At 40.4% G+C, this 25327-nt stretch overlaps 2 protein-coding genes across 2 annotated transcripts in view; one reads left to right on the top strand and one right to left on the bottom strand.

Annotated features, from left to right (window-relative positions):
* rsph14 (radial spoke head 14 homolog) overlaps positions 1-25327 on the bottom strand; it is a 625753-nt gene that overhangs the window by 348909 nt on the left and 251517 nt on the right. The window lies entirely within an intron of this gene.
* gnaz (guanine nucleotide binding protein (G protein), alpha z polypeptide) overlaps positions 1-25327 on the top strand; it is a 254488-nt gene that overhangs the window by 79753 nt on the left and 149408 nt on the right. Inside the window, exon 2 of the mRNA XM_080208526.1 lies at positions 3625-4846. Coding sequence (XP_080064652.1) covers positions 4124-4846 — 723 coding nt within the window. The 5' untranslated portion in view covers positions 3625-4123. The remainder of the gene's footprint in view (positions 1-3624; positions 4847-25327) is intronic.

Below are 25327 nucleotides of genomic sequence, written 5' to 3'. Positions count from 1 at the left end.
GGTGTTGGCTGCAATGCTGGTGCAGCTGGAGCAGGAGTCAATCCTTGTATAGATAGAATAGGGGTGAAAGAGATACAACCATATTGGTCAAAAACAACCAGAACAGTATGGCCTGATCTTACGCTTATGCCTCTAGGCACATTTAAGAACATGTATTGTAATAACATTGCTGATAATAACACCACATATTCTTCAACTCAGCCAGTACCACTTCTCCATATTGTGATGGGAAGCCTCTGTTGTCTTGTTTGTGCTACTCTGCAGAATGAAATCGGATCAGGGTGCAGGTGGGCCACTACAGCAGCTGTTACCTCAGCCCAGGTTGAAAATAATGCAGCATCCTGCTTAACACTGAATTTTGTTAAACACAAGGAAAAATTCCCCCCTCAGGTCTAAATACATTTTTATTTTGGCAATGTTTTTAGTGACTGGCGGGGGGTGGGGAATAAGTTCTGCTGTGCCTTAGATACAGCATGACAATCCTTTGAAGTTTTACTGAAGAGAGAGCTAAAACTGAAGTGTAGACATTCAGAATTGTGCTAAACGGCAAGCTGCAGGCAGAACATAGTAAAAGTATAGATTGTATATAATTTGTCAAATTACATCATTTAACACATAGCTGGCTGGGCAGGCTTCATTTGATATTCTAATTGCGATTAACCTTTGCACAGTAGCTGCATCTCCTGATATGATTGTAATGTTACATTGTTCGCTTAGTTTATTTGATTTACTTTAATTGGTTACTCGTTTAGCTCAAAAGAATATGTAAGGAGAAGAACCTGGGGTACGTTCAGGTTTTTGCATCTTTTGACCCTAACAGCAGCTTTATATTGGAGAAATGTTTTTCACTCAACATCTTTATTACTTGCTCTGCTTGAAAACGGGGGATGGAGGAGTGGGGGCTGCTGTTGTGGAACCTTTCACTTCTACATACATCTTTGAGTGGGTGGCAAATTAAAATACACTGCTGTACGTTTAGGCACCTTTAGTGAAAAACTTGAAATGAAGGAGGTACAAGACAAGACTTATGTTCATATAGTGCCTATAGTCACTGGTATGGTGGAGGAAAGTAGCAATTGGAGAGTTTACCATTGTTAAACAATTAAGCAATCCCTTAAGTTTAGTTCTAGAGTTTAATTTGCCCTGTGTTTAAAAGCAAGCCCTTAACTACTGAAAAATTCCATATTGCACACATAATGAATAGGAAGGTCACCCAAAAACACACAAAGCCAAGACTGAAAGGTTGTTCAAGAGTGATACACAAACACAGTGCACAGGAATTCAAAGTAGTACACACTAAATCCAATTTGCCTCAATCATCTGTTTGGTGCCAAATCCTGTTCTCTGGAGCTTGCGATAACTGGAGGACGTACAACTTGGTCAGTTGCCATTTTGCTCAACTATGCCAAAAGTCAGGCTCACAGTGGCTTTCGCTGCAAGCATTACTGTTCATGGGGGAGTGGGGTGGGGGATCAAGTCAGCTAATCTTCATATTAAAAACCCGTACGTATCCCAGATTCTCCTTCTTACGTGGTTAACCCTTTGCTACGCAATTCCTGCCATATACAAATGAGTAGGGAAAGTCTTCGAGAGAGGTAGCTTAGTGAGAGCAGACAACTGAAAGGCCATCACAGACAGGTGGAAATACTTACGTTTTGGCTGAGTTCAGGCCAGCCGAGTGACTTGGCAAATTTGAGCCATGGATTCTTAACCTAATGCTCAACCACATTTCAACGTGAGAGCAATCTTATTCATCAAGGAAACTCTGTATATCATTTAAGGCATTTCATGTTGCTCTAGGAAAAGACAAAAATTATACAATAGCTATGCTTTGTTGTGCTTCTCTGAACAAATCAATCCACTAGCTTTTATTACAGGGGAGAGGGAAAGGGAGACATAAAACAGCTGAACATCTGCACTGTGTCAAAATAAATAAACCCATGAAAAAGCATAGTGTGAAAAAAAAGCAATTTCAAAAAATGGAGTATTACTAAATTCAATTGAGCTACTGCAAGATATTATCATGAGTGGGTGAAAGGCATCAAACATCCACTTCAGAACAGTGGCACAATTATTAAAGCAACAATTTGGAACACTGTATATACAATTTGCATTTTTCTAAAAATTTCATCTTTTTAAACTTCATGTGTCAAAACTTGGAGATTTCCTTTCCCTCCCCCCACCCCACCCCTCCCCATCTCCCCTCTGAGGTTGTTGCTGTGATATTGAGTGTTGATTGTTCTTTATTATTGATGGCTGCCTTGCCTATGACGTCACTGCACCAAATGAAATTCTGCCATGATTCACTTCAGAAAGAAAGAACAAAGTGTTTTGTGTGTATTGATCAGAATGGTGGAATTTGTGAGACAATTTAAACACATTTAAGAAATGCAGTCAATTTCTGGATAGTTTATTTTTTGGTTGTATTCTTGGGGATCCTAGATCTGTTATGGTGTTGCTGTTGAAAATATGATATTTTTAATTGTGATATCATACAGAAATTAATATTCATAAGATGAGTAAAATTATATGGCTGTCAGATAATTACAGACGATAACCATAGGTTTGACTTTAACCCAACCTGCTCAATAAAAATGGGCGTTTCTCAGCTTTTCGTAACCTGACCCCTACTTGCCATTGATCATTTTAATCTGCAGGTTCTGCAGTAGGTGAGGAGGCTGCTTAATGGAGGCATGCACCTTATGAATGGACGCAACTCAGGCTCCTATTATGTTATAGGATCTGATTGCATTTTAACCAGGGCATGATCAGGGAACCAGCGTAAGTTTCCCAGCAGGCTGAAGCAGGTCTGCAGATAGAAAAGGCGCTCTCGGGTAAGTTAAAACTTTGTCTGTGGGGCTTGGAGTTTCAAGAGTGCTCCGTCAGACTCCAGAACCAAAGCTAGTTGGGCCTTCCCCAGCCAAGGCTTCCCCTCCCTCCCAAAACCCCTCCACAGGACTTCCCTGCCTGCTGAGAACTGCGTTGGACTGGATCTCTGAGCAACCTTGCCACTTCTGCCGGCTTTGGGCAGACACCTGCTCTTGGCATGTTGGTGAAGTGAGGCTAAGCAACTGAAATACCCCAGACCTCAAGCTTAGATCAGCAACTGCAGTTCATGCGTCTGAAAATTGGCAGGGTTAAAACTGAATTTCTCAGTTGTGAATAGATTTAACAAGCCATTCTTGGGACTTGTAACATTATCTAGAATTCTCACTCAGGTACTAGCATGAAGCTCAAAGTTAGGCTTGTTCACTTCTAAGCTAGCAATGGGTTAGTGTCTATACAAGTGATTCATTCATCATGTCATGTCTTGTGTAACTTGCGTACCAGCTCACAACTCCAGCTGTAATTCACGCAGTCTTCAATTAGAGGTAACTACATTGATCGAGTGTCAATTCAGTAACATAAGAATGAAGAGGAACTGTCTCAGCTGAGGTATCCCTTGAGCTCATTGAAGTTACAGGGATAGATCACATTTTTTTTAAATCACCAGCTTTCTGATGTGGGATTAGTAAATGTACATAAATGCTTTACAGCCTATTGTTCGCTTTCAAACAGTCACCATGTCAGTTCAGAACCTACAGGAAAAGCAGTTCTAATGATTCACTTTGCTTTGTTTGGCAGATAAATTGGTCACTGATGGTTATGCACACTGTTCAGGTTTGAAGTAACAGAATCAGAGAGCTGTGCAATTCTTCTGTGCACTTGCTACCGTTCCCAAGAGACAGCTAAGTGAGAGGGAACTGAAGCCACCTGAAGCTACCAGTCATCTCCAGAAGGAATGGATATTAAATAATGATGTTTAGGTGGAACAGAGATTTAAAGACATAAACTACATTGCAGAAAAGGGAAAAAGCATTCTAGCAACAGGAATGAGCCATCTTTCTTGCATAAAGGAGGGGAATGCCATGACATCTACTGAATTGAGGACCTATCAGTGGATGCTGCACTTCTCTACTCACCCCTGCCGGGACTGACTGTATTGGTACTTACCTGTTTGATCATCAGCCACTGCTTTTACTTTTGTGTGAGGTGCACAGCACACCTGACAAGCCCACTGCAGCAATCACTGCTGTTTTTTGCGAGGTACACTCTCCCTCCAGCCAACCACATCGGAAGGAACATGGGATGTCGTCAAAGCTCCGAGGAGAAGGAGGCAGCCCGGCGCTCTCGGCGGATTGATCGGCACCTACGCTCAGAGAGTCAGCGCCAGCGCCGCGAGATCAAGCTCCTGCTGCTAGGGACCAGCAACTCCGGCAAAAGCACCATTGTTAAGCAGATGAAAATTATCCACAGTGGCGGCTTCAACTTGGAGGCATGCAAGGAATACAAGCCCCTCATTATCTACAATGCTATCGACTCTCTTACACGCATCATCCGCGCACTAGCTACTCTCAAAATAGAATTCCACAACCCAGACAGAGCCTATGATGCTGTCCAACTCTTTGCCCTGACTGGGCCTGCCGAGAGCAAAGGAGAGATCACACCTGAATTGTTAGGGGTAATGAAGCGCCTATGGGGTGATCCGGGCGTCCAGGAGTGTTTCTGCCGGTCCAACGAGTACCACTTGGAAGACAATGCAGCCTACTACCTGAATGATCTTGACAGAATTGCGGCATCTGACTACATCCCCACAGTGGAGGACATTCTGCGGTCAAGAGACATGACCACCGGCATAGTGGAAAACAAGTTTACTTTCAAGGAGCTGACATTTAAAATGGTGGATGTAGGAGGGCAGCGATCTGAACGCAAGAAATGGATTCACTGTTTTGAAGGGGTTACGGCAATAATTTTCTGCGTGGAGCTGAGTGGCTATGACCTGAAGTTGTATGAAGATAATCAAACAGTAAGTAAATGCTTTTTTCTTCTTGGTCAGCATGTTTTTGCATCCTTCATTTGGTAAGCAGCAAGTGCAATTCTTGTAGTCTGTTCCACCAAGTGCTAGTTTTGTAACCAATTATAATTTTGACTTTAGTTTAACAAATAAGCAGCTTTCTGGAATAGACCAGAAGTGGAGGATGAACACAATAGATTTCACTAATGCTTACTATATTTATTTTTCTGATTCAAGTTTAGGTAATTTGTCTGTTATCATGATTCAATTATTAGCCATGTAAATTATTGAACTTTTTCTTTAAGTTCACAAAAATAGTTGTTGCCTAATGACAGCAATGAGTGCTCAATTGTCGCAATATTGAAGGGGATGTCTGTAGCACTGTTAACTTGTGATGATTTCCTCAGTCGTCCTCAGGGTAGTCAATGCAGAGCATACAAACAATCAGAATGCTGCCACAACATGCTCAAATTTTGCTATTTCTTCATGCAAGCTCATCAAAGGTTTAATAGACAGGTCGCAATTTTAATGAAGGTTTTGGATTTCAAAAATGCTGGCTGGAAGTTAGGTCATTTGAAGGCTGCACACTGAGACTGCGCTGTTGTTGGGAAAAAAAGCTGATGCTCCCTGAACTTCATCTGAACCCTGGATTCTCACAACTGTTCCAATCCTAGTTACAATAATGCCCCAAGTTCTGCATGCACACTTTCAGAGAAAAAGAATAACTCTGTAAAACTCTATTCTGGCACCTTAACAACTAATGCCCTAAAATGTGATATTTGAAGTTAGTTGTTTTAAGTTAGGTAACCCATTTAGTATCATTTAATATTTTTATTGCTTCTAATATATTTAAAGTATCTCTTTCAAGGTGTGCTCCATTAAAAGTCACTCTCTGAAATTAATTTGGGTTAATATTTTGCCTGGATTCAAAGCCCAATGTGCAACACTTTAACTTCCCGCTTGTTAAAGAGTTAAGCAGCACACTTTGGTTTCTTATCAAATATTTCATGCACTATTTGCCAGATGAACAGAGATCACTATGAGTCAGCTGAGCTTTAGTGCAACACGTTGCAGTAACTATTGCCATGGTTACTGAAATGGAAGAGTTTGGATTAAACTGCGATCAATTTGCTATTGTGGCTATTAGAGGCCACAGACCATATTACAGAACAAATAAACAGTTGGACTTCTTAGAGCCCCCTCCCCCTTCTGCCCTTTCCACCTTTCTCTTCTCCCCTCACCAAACACTCGTCTACATGTGGCTTGTTCCAATGTGGCTGGTTGCTATAGTGCCAGTTTTTCAGGCAGCATGGTGACAATCTCCCATTTCCCAGCAACCAGCTAATCAGCTCTTAAACCCCAGTTGCCAAATGCTGCTGCACTATCTTACATAAATTCAAGAGTCATTCGATGGGTGTCAGATCCTTTGATGACACTTTGTCCGTGCAATTTGTACTGCGAACAATAAATTATCAATTGATGCAGAAGCTGTCAGTGAGCCAGCAAAATTATTGTGGCTTCAACTGGTTGCGTACATCTATTAAATCTTTAGGTTTTTGCAATATACCATATGTACCAATACACGGTACCATATGTGATCAATCTTAGCTATCCATACACTGAAAATCCTCAGGAACAGTTTAATTCAATACTTCTGCAGAGTGCAATGAATATGTAAGACAGTGACTGTGAGGTAGTGCAGGAAGATAGTGTTGTTAAATCCAAGAGAACTGGGAAGACAAATAATTGGAACAAAATTGAAGTATGAAAGACTGAGTTGTGTGATATTTTTCACGTTCCTACTATTCTTGGTACAATAATGTAAGTTACAGCACAGGAGACTCCAGCCCACTATATCAGTGCCAGTACTCAATTGCAATTTGTATATTTTTTTTCTATTGATGTAACAAAACCAAAATAAAACAAATATGTCCATATTATATTGGGTGTTTCAGTTCCAAATTAATTGTATCTACATTTTCACCTAAACAAGGCCTGGATAATTCCAGACAACTTAGCTATGTAGCTCTGCTTGCATACATCTCATGGGAAGTTATAATAAGAAGGAAAGATAAATGGGAAATGGTTGGAATAGGTGATAATGGGAAACCGAAGACACAGTTGAAGAGAAAGAGTTTGCAGATGTTTACAATGTCAGAAAGGAGGTGGGGAAGACAAAGGGAAATGAGTAGAGAATCTAGGCGGGTAGAGGCTTCACAGAAGAGCAATAACATTTGCATGGATAACTAGTCGGCAGAAAGAAATCTGTAATTAAATGTGTAAAAGAGCATAAGGCAGGAAGAGAACATTCAAGTTGCGTTGGCAAAGCATGTTGGGGTTTCAAAACAAGCATATGTTTTAAAATTGACATTTTGGATTGGGTTGCCAATCCTCTAGCATTGTCCTGAAGTCTCTAGGAATGAAAGGTTAATATCCTGTTGCTGCTGCTGCTATTTGGTTTTTTCTTACGTTTCTTAGAAGACTTTTGTTTATTATTTGTAAAAATATTAAGGATGTGGCAAAAAAACAATTTCAGCAAGTTGTGTAGGTAAAAGACATCATGAAATCTCCATGAATATTACCCTACTGTAGGGGCCTGCCTTGCTAATGCCAATAGAGAGGACAGGCAATGTAATTAATGTTTAATTAATGTTAGGACAATGTTAGGACAGTTGAGGATACAGATTGTGGGGCTGTGGTTGAGTTGAAGCTTGTGGAGGGCTAGTGTGGGCAGACTAGCTAAAAGTGTTTAGAGAGGATGGAAGTGAGATTTTCACAGTAGATTGGAGTGAACAGAGATGGAGGCAAGCGACTTTGCAAAGATGGAAAAAAGCAGCTTTGGTAGAAGAGCAGAAGAGTAGGAAGCTAAGCTCAGGATCAAAAAAAGACCAAAGGTTCCATATTTCCGGACCCAATTTGAGATGGTAGCCAGGAACAATTGAAAGAAGCCAAAGTAACGTTAACAATTTGTTTATTACTCAAGTGCCAATTAGGCCTGGCTAATAATTTCTTCAATCCTCATTCTATGATGAGAAATTTCCCACGTCAGTGTCCTTGGCACACATGAGAACTGTGTAGCGAGGTGTTGTGCGTCCCCACTGATAATCCCTTTGTCTGTCTTTGAATAGCGCTATTGATAGCCAAAGAAATAATAAACTTGAGGTGGATGCATCCATTGGTAACTCTGAGATAGTATCTGTCGGATTCTCAGCAGTAGATCAGAAATATTAGGCTGACAAAGCCCTAATGCTGCAAGTGGTACAGAGCTTGGTAGAATAAACATTGTGCAAGCTAGGACACCTTCAGAAACATCAATTATAACATTAATAAGGGCTGTTCATCTTACAATATACACCTTAAAAATATTTAAACTAACTTGAATTCTAATATGCAATTTATTTTTTATATTCTCTGTCTCTGGCTAAGCCAGTACTTATTGCCCAACCCAATCGCCCTTGAGAAGGTGATAGCAAGCTGTCTTTTTGAACAGCTGCAGTCCACATGGTTTATGTATACTCAGTGCTGTGGAGGGAGTTCCATGGCTTCAATCCAGTAACAGTGAAATGACAGCGATACAGTTCCAAGCCAGGATGGTGTGAGACTTGGCGAGAAAGTTGCAGATGGTGTGTTCCCATGCATCTGCTGTCCTTGTCTTTCTAGATGGTAAAGATCGTAGGGTTGGAAGGTGCTGTCGAAGGAGCCTTGTTGCGTTGCTGCAGTGTATCTTGTATATGATATACACTGTTGCTATTGTGTCAGAGGTGGAGAGATTGAATGTTTAACATGGTGCATGGAGTGCCAACGAAGTGAGCTGCTTTGTCCCAGATAGTGTCAATCTTCTTGAGTGTTGTAGGAGCTACACTCATCCGGACATGAGGAGGATATTTGAACTTGTGCCCTGTAAATGGTGTACGGGCCTTAGGGAGTCAGGAGGTGAGTTACTCATCGCAGAATTCCCAGCCTGTGATCTGCTCTTGTCGCCACAGTATTTATATGGCTGGTGCAGTTCAGTTTCTGGTCAATGGTAACCCCCAGGATGTTGACAGTCATTTCTGATAATTTTATAAACATTTAGTATGTGTGAATTGCCACTCACTCCTTCAATGTTAGAAAGCATTAAAGGACAAATAAATTAATTTGAAATAATGATGAGCATTCAAGCAGAGTAGTGTGGTACACTTGGGATAATTTCACTTTGGGTGCAATTGGGAAATTGGGTGCAAATTTAGCTGGTTATATTATGGCTCAAGTTTCCAATAATTTGAATCTGCATTATCACAGACATAACATCATTCATGAAGCAGCACAATCCATGAAGGTAATAGAAAAGATGTTTAAGAAACCTGGCACGAAAAAATATCTCTTAATATTCCTGAAGAGTGGTAGCTTGGTGCAGTTTATTTAATAATAATAGAATAGAATCCCTACAGTGCAGAAGGAGGCCATTCGGCCAATCGGGTCTGCACCAACCACAATCCCATTCGGGCCCTATTCCCGTAACTCCACATATTAACCCTGCTAAATTGACACTTGCGTCAATTTAGCATGGCCAGTCAACCTAACTCGCACATCTTTGGAGTGTGGGAGGAAACTGGAGCACCCAGAGGAAACCCATGCAGACGCAGGGAGAATGTGCAAACTCCACACAGACAGTGACCCGAGGCCAGAATTGAACCCGGGTCCCTGGCGCTGTGAGGCAGCAGTGCTAATCACTGTGCCGCCCCTAAAATTTAATACAACTAAAAATGAGTTTATCACAAAAAATAGGCTTTTTAAATCAATAACCTGATTTTAAATCAGAACCATTTACCAGTTTCATTGGTGTACACTAGTCAGGTTTAGTAGATTAAATATTTTTTAGTCTGTTAGATCATATTAGTGCCCATGCAATGAAGGAAACGCACTTCTCAATCAGCTGTTTGAGCCAAGAATGGCTGCAAACATGCACAATTGGCTGAAACTGGCTCAATATTTCATAATGGAGATGTGGGCAGTTTTATGGGTGGGATCAGCTTTCGGTGAAATGGATTTTAAATCATTGTTAAAGATTTCAGAAACTTAATTTACTCTTGACATGATTTGATTTCAATTTTTCCAACCTAGTTTGGCCAATTTCACCCAGATTACATTGATGAAACTAGCAGGAATTCTACTCATTTGTCAGTATTAACTTTTAATCCGAAGTAAACAAAAAGTCAATTGCATACATTTATAAAGCATATCTTGTTTGCAAAAGAAACCTCAAAAAGTCTTTTTTGAGATGGACGAAAGATAGTGAAGAAAGGTGAAAAATAGAGATTTCTGAGAGCTGGAAGGATCCATGGAGAAACTTCAGGAGGACAAGGGTACAAATATCAAAGAAAGAGATACCAACAGAGGGCCAGAACGAGCAAAGAGCAAGGTATGCCCTGGTTGACTGTTAGTTTTCTTGTGGCATTGCTGGAGAACTTATGCATTAGGGTAATGAGTTGATGTAATGCCTTCAATACTTGTGAATTTAGATCTGCTTTATGGGGTGTTAGAATCATAAAATAAAATAGAATCATAGAATCATGTGGTGCAGAAGAGGTGCTTTTGCCCATCGGGTCTGCACCAACGTACTAGAAACACCTGAACATCCACCTAATCCTATTAATCAGCACTTGACCCATAGCCTTGAATGTTATAGTGTGCAAAGTGCTCATTTGTGGGGTTTGTTTATAGATATTCAATGTAAAGATTTGGTTAGTATACATTCATATGGAGTGTTCTTAATTTAATACAGGTAGAAAAATCACTGGGTCTGCATCTTGCCTCTTGAGTCCAATGTTTTGAACTTTAAGCATTCAATGTAATGTTATGATTTCCAATAACCTGTTATTGTTCCATCTACACAGCATCAATTGCTGGAAGATCTGTTTAAGATAGGCTTGGCTCAGTTGGAAGCATTCCTATTTTGGAATCAGTAGATTGTGGGTTCAAATCCCACTATAGATAGAGCACAGAATTCAAGCTGGCACTTCAGTGCAGTAATGAAGGAATGTTAAACTAGCAGTTGTGCAGTCTATTTCTTCTACTCTTTTAGGTGGGTGTAAAGCATCCAATGGTACTATTCAAAGAGGATCAGAAAATTCATCTGACATCCTGGTCAATATTGCTTCCTCAAGGAAGGTCATGAAAAAGAAAATTACTTGTAGGGCTTTATTGTGCATAAATTGATTGTTGTGTTTGCTTACTTAAAATCTGGGATGACATGTCAATGGTTGTGAAGTACTTTTGGATATTTTGAGAATGTGATAAAGTATTAAATAAAATTTCTATCTTAAGGTTACTAAAACATTAGTTTCATTTGCTGGACTTTGCATTGTGTTTAAGAAATCCGTTAATAATTTCTAGGGCAGTAATGTCACATGGAATCTCCTGAGCTTCACCAGCCTATTGCCTACAATTAATAGGCACTGGTACATCTCTGGTCATGCACTTATATAAACCAGTTACAAGTTGCATTTATATTTGAAATCTACAAAAGCCTAATGTAAGGATACAAGTTAACAGAGAAACAGAAAGTTTACATATAACCTATTAAAATGTTTAATCAGTTTCTAAAATACGTTCAAAATCCTTGCAATGCACAAAAGTGAAAGGTCTTGTTCTCCGATTTAGAGAATGTGGGTTGGGATCCGAGGGCAACCAAGGATTTGTAAGTCACACATGTGATGTGTTTTGTTAGTTATTTATTAGGTGTTAGCAAGAGCAATTTCCTGTTGAAGCACACGTTCCATCTTGGCTTTGGCACATTCTGCCTGACATCATCCACTTTGCCCTGCTACTAATTTGCCTGTTGCCAGACTGAATTTGTAATCTGATTACCCTGACCTCCCAGTAGATATCTAAAAATCACAGTGGAAGCATTGAAAAGAATGAGAATGGGAAAATGTATGATTTCAAAATGCCTCTTTGATGAGTAGGGAAAATAGATTTTTAAGTCTTGAAATTACAATAAAGGTGTGCTATCACCGGTGCAGTGAGCCAGTAATGTTGGCCAAGAGGCAAAAAAAATCAGGTGCACAACCAGTTTTTTGCCTCTGATGGTGTTACCAGCCCTGTTTGGTATGAAACCAATTTCAATATCTATGACCTCATTTAAATATGATTAGTGAGTCCCGGACTCTATTGTCCAGGCTCACTTGCCCTTACCTGCTCATCGGTTGAGATCCTCATTGGCGAGAATCATGCATGGTCCCCACAATTGGAAACCAGACATGATGGCCTCAGTGATGGCAATGGTCACCACCCCTGCAGAGCTCCCCATCCTCCCCTTCCCATCTTAGCCCCATCTCCCATTCAGGATACAAACCCATACAGGGCCCACCCCCTTGGCACTGCCCCTGGCACAGCTATAGTGCCCAGTGGGCACTGTCAAGATGGCACTGCCCCGTGGACATTGTCTGGCCATGCCCACAGGTGTGGGATTTCAATGTCCTCCGACCCCCTGGTGAAGCCATCACATCTGGTGTTCATTGGTGGAGACTAGTTGTGACTCTTACCGTGAGAAGCTCGACCAGTGAGAAGATAAGTGCAAGGGAATCCAAGCTAGAGTATCTGGGACTCACTAATGACATGCAAATCATGTCATTAATATTGCGTGAAGCCAATTTCGCCAGCAAAACAGGGCCAGTATTATCAGGGGAGGCGGAGAAATCAGAAATTTCTGATTTTTCCGCCTTTTACCCAATTGCACCACCAGCCTTGCCAAATGACTGCTGGGACGAGGTTGTAAGATCATGCCCTCAGAACTTTTTTCGTAAAATTGCATCCTTTGTCAATAAGAGCATTGTTAGGGTGTCAGATCAGAAATCCCAAGGTATGTCATGAAGCCAGACTAGACCACAATAATTTATCTTTTTTGGCATAAATGTGAGGGAAGGATGTCTTGCCTCAGGAGTAACTCCACTGACAAATTAGGGATCTTTTTATCAAAACAAGCTTTACTCATAACACAGTTTAAATACAACTCTAACAAAATGAAATAGTTTAACACAACTGTTGAACAATTTTTAAACATGAAAAGAAACAACTCTTAATCTTTAATTTATCATCAATTCAGTTCCACTTGGCAATGTTTCTCTGAAAGACTTAAACCCCATTTTACATATAGTTAGCAAATCCAGGCATATTTGCTCTAAATTGGTTAACAATCAATGAAGCCTTCTGAGAGAGAAAAGTAAGAGACCTCTTCTTTTAACAGCTCACTCTAGCAACTGAACACAGAAGGCTACTTTGTTCTCTACTACAAACCTAGCTCCATCCACTTCCAGTGTCATACGATTATTTGACCCTGAAGCTAACTCACCTTCCATTACTTTAATGACAAAAAACATCCAGGGGTCCTTACCTTGGATAAACAAACGCACATTATATCTTCTGTTAAATAATCATTACATGGCTAAAATGAGCAATTATGCTGCTTTGCAGCATCTGCTGCATTTCTACCAGACAAACCAACGCCCTTTATCCAAACTCTGAATCTTAAAACAATCCCCCTTAAATTTCAAATATATTAATACCACAGTACTACAGCATATAGTACTTACAATTTAAATATTGTAGCAACATATTAAGTAATGGACTTCACCTCTTCCAAAAAAAAAGCAAAGAAAATTTATACCAAACTGCAATATTCAGGGCTAATAACTGAACAACATATTTCAAGGGCATAGTGACTGATTATCTTCTAAGTACATTATTCAATGACTGTGCTACAGGTTAACTTGCAAAAGAGGAACCAAGAGCTCTGTTGTCAGATTATTTCATTTATTGCTTTTATCTTCAATATTTCAATCTTTTGACACCATAGATGCACTCTGAATGGAAAGAAAGGAAGAACCTTCTACAATATCTTTCACGACCATAGCTCATCCCAAAGCACTTTAAAAGTACTTTATTGACTGTAAAGTGTAGTTGCTATTGTAATGGAGGAAATGCAGGAGCCAAGTTGCATGCAACAAGTTCCCACAAACAGTAATGCGATAAAAAGCAGATATTCTATTTTTATGGTAAGGGATAAACACCAGCCAGGATACCAGGGAGAATTCCCCAATACATCCTCATTGCATTGAATGTTATATTTAATGAATTGGCTTTTTTCCTTATTCCTGTTATAATATTTTGCAATTCCAACATTGACTGGGAACTGAACTGGACTAACCAAAGAATACTGTGGCTACAAGAGCAATGATGTGGAGATGCTGGCGTTGGACTGGGGTAAGCACAGTAAGAAGTCTCACAACACCAGGTTAAAGTCCAACAGGTTTATTTGGTAGCACAAGCCACAAGCTTTCAGAGCACTGCCCCTTCATCAAGTGAGTGGGAGTTCTGTTCACAAACAGAAATATAGATACAAACTCAATTTACAAGATAGTGGTTGGAATGTGAGTCTTTACAGGTAATCAAGTCTTAAAGGCACAGACAATGTGAGTGGAGAGAGGGTTGAGCACAGGTTAAAGAGAGTGTATTGTCTCCAGCCACGTATCAGGTCGACAACGTTAGCTGAGTTGTAAGAGTATGTACGTGTACCTGTTGGATGGTGTTCTCATATGAGATGATGGCATTCTCACATGAAGTTGCTGTAGCAGGATTTTGTGGTGTCATGGTCACTGTTCTCCTGAAGGCTGGGTAGTTTCAGAAGAACAGTGACCTTCAGGAGAACAATGACCACGACACCACACAACCCTGCTACGGCGACTCTGCAAGACGTGCCGGATCATTGAAATAGATGCCATTATCTCACATGAGAACACCATCCAACAGGTACACAGTACATACTCTTGTCTACCTGATACATTGAAGGAAAGGATGTCTGAGGCATGGTACATTGGGGAGATTATGCAGACGCTGTGACAACAGATGAATGAACACTGCTCAACAATCACCAGGCAAGAGTGTTCTAATCCTGTTGGGGAACACTTCAGCAGTCACAGGCATTCAGCCTCTGAAATTTGGATAAGTGTTCTCCAATGCGGCCTTCACAATACACGACAACGCAGAATCGCTGAGCAAAAACCGATAGCCAAGTTCTGCACACATGAGGACGGCCTCAACCGAGATCTTGGGTTCATGTCACACTACCTGTAATCCCCGCGACTTGCCTGGGCTTGCAAAATCTCTAACTATCCTGGCTAGAGACAATACACCTCTCTTCAATCTGTGCTTAACCCTCTCTCCACTCACATTGTCTGTAACTTTAAGACTTGATTACCTGTAAAGACACCCATTTTAACCATTATCTTGTAAATTGAGTTTGTATCTACATATGCCCTATTTGTGAACAGAACTCCCACTCATCTGATGAAGGGGCAGTGCTCTGAAAGCTTCAGACTCATGCTACCAAATAAACCTGTTGGACTTTAACCTAGTGTTGTGAGACTTCTTACTGTGCTGCAAGAGTAAGTCAGAGTCTAAGGATCCTGTGGTGAGTAACTCACCTCCTGACAACAATCCGCACCGCCCCCCCCCCCTCCCCCAACCAAGTCCCGCCACAAGCCTGTCCACCATCTACAAGGCACAAGGCAGGAGTGTGAGGAATATTCCCCACTTTCCTGGATGGGTGCAGCTCCAACAACACTCAAGAAGCTCTACATCATTCAGAACAAAGCAGCCCACTTGATTATCATCCCATTCACAAAGATTCACTCCCTCCATAACTGACGCACAGTTGCAGCAGTGTGTACCATCTATAAGATGCATTGAAGGAACTCACAAAAGGCTCCTTAGATAGCACTTTCCAAACCCACAACCACTACCATCTAAGGACAAGGGAAGCAGATACATGGGAACACCAGCTCTCCATGTCTTTGAGAGTTCCTCTCCAAGCCATCTACCAACCTGACCTGGAAATAAGTTTTTTTTTACTGTCGCTGAGTTAAAATCCTAGAACACCCTCCCTAATCGCATTGTGAATGCATGTACACCATATAGATTGCAGCAGTTAAAGAAGTCAGCTCACCAACACCTTCTCAACAGCAATTAGGGATGGGCAATAAATGTTCGATTAATTAGTGATGTCAAAATCTGACGAATGAATAATAAATCTCAGTTGTCAGCACATAAATGTATCAAGTGGTGACCAATGTCCTCTACAATACAGCTGATCATTATACTAGATTTCTAAGGTTTGCAGCTATGTCAGGCTTTCCTCGTACGCATACGGCATTGAGAGCTGCATATCACCAGCTCATTAACAGGAAAGGGTTTCATTCCCTGAACATTCAACGTGCAATTATCAAAAGCATATAATGCACATTTGTGTCACGTACCTTCAAGTTCCTCACGATTCACACATCCTGACCCACTCCCAGGTGTTCACATTCTTTTATTTTAATTTATTTACGGCATGTGGTGATGACTGTGTCACATCCTTTGACACAGCATTTGTGCTGTTGTGCTGACATTCGCTTCCCAGAGAGCATGGATACAGGGAAGCTTCTAGAAACAATTATGCAAGACAAAACTGATGGTCACAAATGCAGGTTAATTAAGGAAAGCCTACAAAGGAGTCTTAAATCTTGGTGTACAGGGCAAAATTTCAAAATTTGCAGCTGATGTGAAACTTGGAACCATTGTGAATTGTAAGGAGGATAAGGCAGACCTTCAAAAGGTTATAGACAAATTAGTGGAATGGGCAGACAAGTAGCAGATGAAGTTCAATGTAGAAAAGTTTGATGTTTATTTATTAGTATCGCAAATGGACACAGATTAACACTGCAATGAAGTTATTGTGAAATCCTGTAGTCGCTACACTCTGGTGCCTGTTCGAGTACACAGAGAGAATTTAGCATGGTCAATACACCTAACCAGCATCTTTCGGACTATGGGAGGAAACCGGAGCACCCAGAGAAAACCCACACAGACAAGGGGAGAGTGTGCAGACTCTGCACAGACAGTGACTCAAGCCGGGAATGGAACCCGGCTCCCTGGCACTGTGACACAGCAGTGCTTACCACAGCACTGTCCCCAAAAAAGTATGATTAAATAAATTTTAGGTACAACACAGAGAGACAACATAAAATAAAAGATAAAACTCTAAATAAAGGTGGTGCAGGAGCAAAGGGACCTGATTGCATTTGTGCATAAATCATTGAAGCTGACAGGACAGGTTAAGAGAGCAGTTAATAAAGAATACAGTATCTTAGATGTTATTAGTAGGGGCAAGGAGGTTATGTTGAACTTGTATAAGACATTAGTTCACCTCCAGCTGCAGTATTGCGTCCAGTTCTGGGCACTGCAATTTTGGAAAGATGTGAAGACATTGAAGACACTGCATTAAAGAGTCACAAAAATGGTTTGAAAGTTGGGGAACTTCAGTTACTTATGTAGAATGAAGAAGTAGAAACTGTTCTTGGAGGCATCAAGGTTGAGAGGAGATTTGATGGAGGTATTCAAGATCTTGAGGGGTCTGGATAAGGAAAAACTGTTCCCACCCATGAAAGGATCAAGAAAGAGAGTGCAGACTTAAAGTAATTGGCAAACGAAACAAACATAACATGAGGGGAAACTTTTTCATGCAGCAAGTGGTTAAGATCTGGAAGGCACTGTCTGAGTATGATCAAGGCATGCTCAATCGAGGCATTCAAAATAGGATTAGACAGTTATCAAAAAAATGTGCATGATTATAGGGAGAAGGCATCGGAATGGCACTAGGTATAATGGTCAGAGAGGTGGTGCAGACATAACTAATAGCTCTGTAACAATTCTGGCGTCAGAAGTCGCAATCAGAGGCTGGGAGATCTCATAGTCCTCAGTGCTATGGGGGATGGTGACAGCTTCTGACATGTACCCACCAGGAGCCTAGAAACCCTAGTTCATTGAGGGTGGGATAGGGATCACAGGAGAGGGGCGGGCATTAGAGTTAGAGACAAAGACAGAGAGGTGGGTTTCAGTGCCACCCATTCCCCCCATACTAAGTCCCTCAATCAGGAACATAGTACCTGGTAATAGGGGTTCTCTACCCATGCACCTCCCCCCCTCCACCCCGCGCAACCCACACTCCTTGACGCTACTAGAAAACCGAATATAGGATTTGCTGAGTGACCTTTGAAAGGCCTGGGAAAGCCTTCTGTGGCTCGCATTTAACCCCGAACCATCGCTGAAATATCATTGGCCAGGGACAATAGGTATGAATTGGCACAATGTTGAGCTAAATTCACATTCTGTTACTGATGACCAGGAATCCTGCGTCAGCCATTCAGTCTTCCAACTTTATAGGGGAATATTTTGCTGCAACCTGGAGACTAACATAGAGCCTTGCCCTATGTGGACCCTGCCACCATGGTTTTGGCCTCAAGAGGCTGCATGAAATTGTGTGTGTTGAAACTGAATTATTTATAATTTAGCAATATTTGAAATGTTAAAAGGTTATTATAAAAGAGCAAAATTTAAAGCTGCCCCCCTGGACAATGTACAGGCTTGTTAGAGTTGTGTTTGGCTATAGTTTTGAACCTTGATAACTTTATTAACTTCAACTAGCAGGATTTTGAATGGATGGATGATATCTTCTGCAGAGAGATAGAAGCTCTTCACACTCTGTGGTAAAATAGAATCTTCGGCCAGTGTAATATTTATAACATACCTATAATGTAAATGGAGCACTTGGTAACTAAACACTGACTTGATCTCCCTTGCCAGCAGGAGCTCATTAATGCCTGTGAGCTATTTGATTCTTTTCAATTGTGCAAGAAGTTCATATTAATAGTTTTCCGTCAAGCGTCCTCTACTTAGACAGGAACACACAGGGGCTTTAATCAAAATAAATTCTCACATCCAATTAAACCACTTAAATCCTATGATAATTGGACAAAGATAACACATTTTCTGGTAAAGGGATAGGTGTATGGCACTGGAGACCATTTGGGTCATTGAATCCATACCTTATTCAATGTCATTTCTGAAACTACTGTGGTTTAAATCATAAAAATAAAACTCAACAAATGCTATAAGCTACCATTTGTCATGGTTGTGCAGGTAGGGATATAACAAGCCCTGCAATTCTGCAAGGATTTGACCAATCACTTTAACCTATCCAATTATAAGATACTTAAAGATTTTGTGTGTCCTCTTTAAACATGACATCTCAAGATATTTTGAAGTAAGGAGATTGTTGCGTGAAAAAGAGTAACGCAAGTAAGTGCAATTAGACTAGTTGATATGCTTGGAAAGACACTCTGTCACAGACTTGAAGGGCTAAATGGTCTGTTTCCTTCTGTGATGTTCCCTGATTCTGAGGTACTTTGATCAGAGATGGTTCCTATTGCTGTTCATCTTTGGCTGCTGGTTTCTCTGTATAACCAGAGTACAAAAACACAATTTCAAGGCTTTTCTCACATTATTTAATATACTTTGCAGCGAATGGTTAGAATGTGGAACTTGCCAACACATGGAATCAGTTGAGAAAAATCAAACAGATGCATTTCAGGTGAAAACTAGCTAAGTACACGAGGGAGAAAGGAACAGAAGGATAGCTGATGAAGTTGGATGGCAGGAGGGATATGTTCAGCATTATCAGCATAGAGCAGTTGGGCCGAATAACCTGTTTTTGTGCTGTAAATTCTATGCATCATGTACAAGCTATTTACTTTAACTGAACAAATTCCAGTATGAGGTTTTTTTCCCCCAATAATTTTCCTGATCAAAGAGCCGTTGCTTGTCACTCTCCAACACAACGCACATCCCTCCACAGCAAAAGAATCTGCAATTATTTGTGGGTTTTTATTCTTCAGTATTTTTGATGAATTCACAGTTCTGCAGGAATGAGGCCAAAAATGGGGGGAAAAATAAAGGAAAGAAACAAGAAAGAATTCAGAGAAATGATTTAAGGTTAAAAGCAATACACTAAGCATGATTTATCTACACTACAAATATCACAAGTTTGAACTGATGGTCTAAAAATAATGTTAAGTGTTCAAGTAAAATGTTTTTCAACATTTCTATTTGAATCACCCTAAAAAGAGGGAGTAATTCATTACTATCACTGACAGGTTGTAGAGATAGTTGGTGTGAAAAATGGTTTGAAGAACAAAATCAAAGTAACTGAAAATGCTGTAGGCGGTTTATATTTAGGTACACCACTTCAGCAATGTCTGGGAAGGAATTGCACCTGACACCTGAACTGGAAGAGTCCCCTCCAGTCAAAGCACATTTGTCTCATCTTCCTTTTCTGCCTTTCTTCTGAGAATCTGCAGTATCACCAGAAAATTAGATCTCTGAGGAAGAGAACCATGTATGTCCAGGACAAAAAGTTATTGTTAAACTGTTCTGTCACAAATGTATAGAGAAAATCTTTAAGATTGTTGTTTCATTCATGAGTGTATCAAGCCCCTTCATCCATGCCATAAACGTTAATAAACAATTCACTGTTCTCTGTAGCTGAGAATGCAAGTTCCAAAGGCTGTCTCTACTTAATGCTGCCTCGGAAAAGCAGTCAGCATAATCAACAGCCAAATGCACCCCGCATATACTCTCTTCCACCTTTTTCTGTTGGAGAATAAAGATACAGAAGTCTGAAAACATGTACCAACAGACTCAAGAATTGCTTTTTTCCAGCTGTCATCAGACTTTTGAATGGTCCTATCAAATATTAAGCCGATCTTTCTCTTCACCCTATCTAGAGCTGCAACACTATATTCTGCATCTTATCCTTTTCCCCTATGTACTTTATGATTGTATGTTTTACCTATGTAGCACACAAGAAACAATACTTTTCACCGTAACCTAGTACATGTCAAAATAAATCAAATCAAATCAATGATATAGATAGGACTAAAAAAAAGAGGTTCTGCTGAGGAAGTATGAACAGTCAGGGACTAAATTAAGAAACAGAACCACAAAGGTAATAATCTCTGTATGACTACCCAAGCCATCAGTCTAGGGTAAGTAAGACTAGAAAGTGGATGTGTGACTCAAACAACTGCAGGAGAAATAGGTTTCAGTACATTGGGCACTGGCACCAGTTCTGGGAAAACAAGTGTTGTGTCATTGGGCCTTCATCTGAGCCATGCTGGAATCACTGTCCTCGGCAAATCATATAACTGGGGCTATGGAGAACATTTTGAACTAAACAATTGGGAAGTCGGAGGAGGATTGCTGTGAAGAGAGATTTGTTGAGTTGAAGAGAAAGGACAAGGCAATAATGTCGGGTGGCTGTGTGGGCATGACGGAAAAGACTGAGTGAACAATGGGTGGCACGGTGGCACAGTGATTAGCACTGCTGCCTCACAGCGCCAGGGACCTGGGTTTGATTCCCAGCTTGGGTCACTGTCTGTGCAGAGTCTGCATGTTCTTCCTCTGAGTGCTCCAGTTTCCCCCCACAGTCCAAAAGATGTGCTGAATAGGTGCATTGGCCATGCTAAATTCTCCCTCAGTGTACCTGAACAGGTGCCAGAGTATAGCAATTAGGAGACTTTTCACAGTACCTTCATTGCGGTGTTAATGTAAACCTACTTATGACACTAATAAATAAACTTTCAAACTTTATAACAGTGAATTAGCAGATAAGGTTAAAAGAGGGAAAACTGCTAAAATAAAGAATTAAAGGCTACCTATCTGCACGTATGTAGCATTCATAACAAGACAGATGAATTGAGAGCACAAACAGAATTCAATTAGAATGATACAATAGACATTACAGAGACATGGTTGGAAAGTGACCTTGGGGGCCTGAATATTCAAAGATATTTGACATCTTGGAAGGACAGAAAGCAAGGAAAAGTAGATGGGTGATTCTATTAATAAAGGATGAGATTTGTTCAGTATTGGGAAATGATCTTACTTCAGAGGATCAAAATATAGGATCAGTTGTATGGAGAGAAAAAATAGGAAAGGAAAAAAGTCACCGACAGTGGCTGCACTGTCGGACACAGTATAAATCAAGAAACAATTGCGACTCATAAGAAAGGCACTGCAATAATCACAGGTTATTATAATCTTTATATACATTAGACAAATCAAATTGGCAAACCTAGCCTGGAGTATGAGTTCATCAAGTGTATTCACGGCAGTTTCTACCTTCTAGAACCAGTCTATTTATATCTAGTAATATGTAAGGAGATAGGATTAATTAATGGCTTCATAGTATAGTATTGTTTAGGTAAGAGTGATCATAACATGACAGAATTTAGTATTTAGTTTCAGGATGAAAACTTTGGTCAGAATTGAGTGTCTTAAACTTAAATCAAAGCAATTACAAGGGCATGAAGGCAAAGTTAAGTGAAATGGAATGGGAAAACTGGTTAAAATACACAGTGGTAGAAAAGCAGTGGCAGACATTTAATGATATATTTCATAATTCTCAACAAAGATATATTCCATTGAGAAAATAAAATGTAACAAGAAGAGGGCACCATCCATGGTTAACTAAACAAATTAAGGATAGCAAAGTGAAAGAAAAATGTACCATGCTGCAAAGAATGGCAGTAGCCTGGAAGACTGAGAACATTTTAGAAACCAGCAAAAGATGACTAAAGAGGGAAAAATTAGTGTATGAGAGAAAACTAGCAAGAAGTATAAAAAGTAAGACAATATACAGTAGGATCTTCTACAAGTATATAAATAGAAAAATAGTAGCTAAAATAAGGAGCCCTTAAGATGTTAAATTGGGTAATTAATGAATTACAAAGAAATGGCAAAAATTTTGAAAAAGTACTTGTTATCTATTTTCACAATAGAAGACGCAGCATGTATCCCAAGAATAGCAGAAAAATAAGAGGTAAAAGGGAGGGAGGACCTTAAGACAATCACGATCACTGGAAAAGAAGTACTATGAAAACCAATGGGACTAGAGGTTAACAAGGGTGAAGCATAGAATCTTTATGGAACAGAAAGAGGCCATTTAGTCCATTGTGTCTGCATTGGCTCTCCAAGTGAGCATTATGACTTAATGCCATTCTCCTGCCTTTTCCCCATAACTTTGCACATTGTGTCTATTCAAATAATCATCTAATTCCCTCTTGAATGCCTCCACCACACTTCCAGGCAGTGCATTCCAGACCCAAACCTCTCACTTTGTGAAAAGTTTCTTTCTTGCATCATATTTTCTCTTTTTGCAAATCACTTTAAATCTCGTTCTTGATCCTTTCACAAGCAAAAATATTTTCTCCCTACTTATTCTGCCCAGCTCCCTCATGATTTTGAACACCTTTATCATCAAATCTCCTCTTAACCTTCTTCTCTCCAAGGAAAACAGTCCCAATCTATCCTCATAACTGAGTTTCTCACCCCAGAACCATTTTTCTAAACCTCTTCTGCGCTCCCTCTAATGCGTTCACAATCTTCCTATAATGTGGCACCCAGAACTACACACAATACTCCAGCTGAGGCCTAATTAATGCCTTGTATAATACGTCAAAACACCCTTGCTCTTGTACTCTATGTCCCTAATAAAAAAGCCCAGGAGACCGTATGCTTTATTAACTGCTCTCTCCACTTGTCCTGACACTTATTATGATTTATGCACAAATATACTCACATTCCCGTGTTCCTGCACACCCTTTAGAGTTATACCCTTTATTTTATAATGCCTCTTATATTCTTCCTTCCAAAATGCATCGGCTTCTCTGCATTGAACCTCATCTGCCACCTACTAACTTGTCTATGTCCTTTTGGAGTTTTACTCTGTCCTCTTTACAGTTTACCATGCTTCCAAGTTGTGTCATTTTCAAACTTTGGAATGACCCTCTGCATGCCAAGAACTAGATTATTAATATATATCAGGAAAAGCAAGAGTCCCAACACCAATTCCTGGGGAACTCCACTACAAATCTTCCTCAAGCCTGAAAAATATCCATTGACCATTTTGCTCTGTATCCTATTATTTAGACTATTTCGTATCCTTGTTGCTACTGTCCTTTTATTCCATGAGCTATAACTTTTCTCACCAGTCTGTTATGTGGCACTCTATCAAACGCCTTCTAAAAGTCCACATGCACTGCATCAATAGCATTACCCTCGTCGACCTTTTATGCTACCTCTTCAAAAGATCTGACGGTGTGCATCCAAGAGTCTTAAAGGAAGTAGCTGCAGAAATAGTAGATGTTTTGGTTGTAACCTTCTGAAAATTCAAGAAAGGTCCCAACAGGTTAGAAAGCAGTAGATGTAACATCATTACTCGAGACAGAAGGGCTACAGGTAGCAGGAAACTATAGGCTGATGATACAAAGATACGTAGGAAACCAAGTTGTGAGGAGAATATGTCTGCAAAGATATGCAGGTAGTTAAATGAGTAGGCCATAAATTGGCAGATAGAGTATAATGTGAGGTTGTCTACTTTGGCAGGAAAAACAGAATATTATAGAATCTACAGTGCAGAAGGCGGCCATTTGGCCCATCGAGCCTTCACTGACAACAATCCCACCCAGGTCCTACCCTATCCCCATAATCCCAAATATTTACCCTCTTAATCCCCCTGACATTAAGGGGCAATTTATTGTGGCCATTCAACCCAAACCAGAACATATTCGGTCTGTGGGAGAAAACCAGAGCATTTGGAGGAAACATATGCAAACATGGGAGAATGTGCAAACTCCATAGTCACCTGAGGCCGGAATTGAACAGTGGTTCCCTGGAGCTGTGAGGCAGCATTGTTAATCACTGTGCTGCCCATTTAAATGGAGAGTGCTGAACATGGCAGTATCAAGGGATCTGAGTTTCCTTTTACATGAATGACAGAACGTTAATGTGCAAGTACAGAAAGTAATTGGGAAGACAAATGAAGGCCTGGAGGACTCTTAGGGGTGTCTTGCTATGGAGGTACAGTACATTGAGACCATACCTGGACAACTGTGTCCAGTTTTGATCTTACTTGCAATTGTGACAGTTCAGAGAATGTTCACTGGGCTGATTCCTGAGATGAAGGGGTTGTCTTTTGATGAATGTTTGAACAGGTTGGATCTATATTCACTGGAGTTCAGAGAAATGAGAGACAATCTTCTTGAAACCTAAGTTTCTGATGGTGCTTGAAAAGGTAAATATTGGCAGGATGTTTCCTCTGATGGGGAATCTGGAAATGAGGGCACAGTTTAAAAGTAAAGGGGTCTTCTAGTTAAACTGAGGTGAGGAGGAATTTCCTCTGAGAGAGTTGTTTTTCTTCCACACAGAGCACAGGATGCTGAGTCACTGGGTGGGATTCTCCATTCATCCATGGCGGAACCCATTATAGGTGAAAATGGAAAATTTTGCATTCCAGCCATTCCCCATCAGCGGCACACAAAAATGCCAGCCGTAAACAGAAATGGAAGATTTCAGCCATTGAATATAATCAAAGCTAAGTTAGACAGCTATTTGATTAAGAAGGAAGTTGAGGTTTATTGGGGGCTGGCAGGAAAATGGAGTTATGGTGGTGTAGGCCCCATGAACACAATGACCTAGTACTGGTTCTATTTCTTAGATCTTAGATCTAAGATCAGCACTTAGATCAGCACTCTCCATTTAAAGGGGCAGCATGGTGATTTCTTAGAGAGATTGAAT

Source organism: Carcharhinus amblyrhynchos, chromosome 20 (genome assembly GCF_965287045.1).
Source record: "Carcharhinus amblyrhynchos chromosome 20, sCarAmb.v2.hapA, whole genome shotgun sequence".
NCBI classification, from domain to species: Eukaryota; Metazoa; Chordata; class Chondrichthyes; order Carcharhiniformes; family Carcharhinidae; genus Carcharhinus; species Carcharhinus amblyrhynchos.
This window is presented reverse-complemented; position numbering and strand designations above follow the sequence as displayed.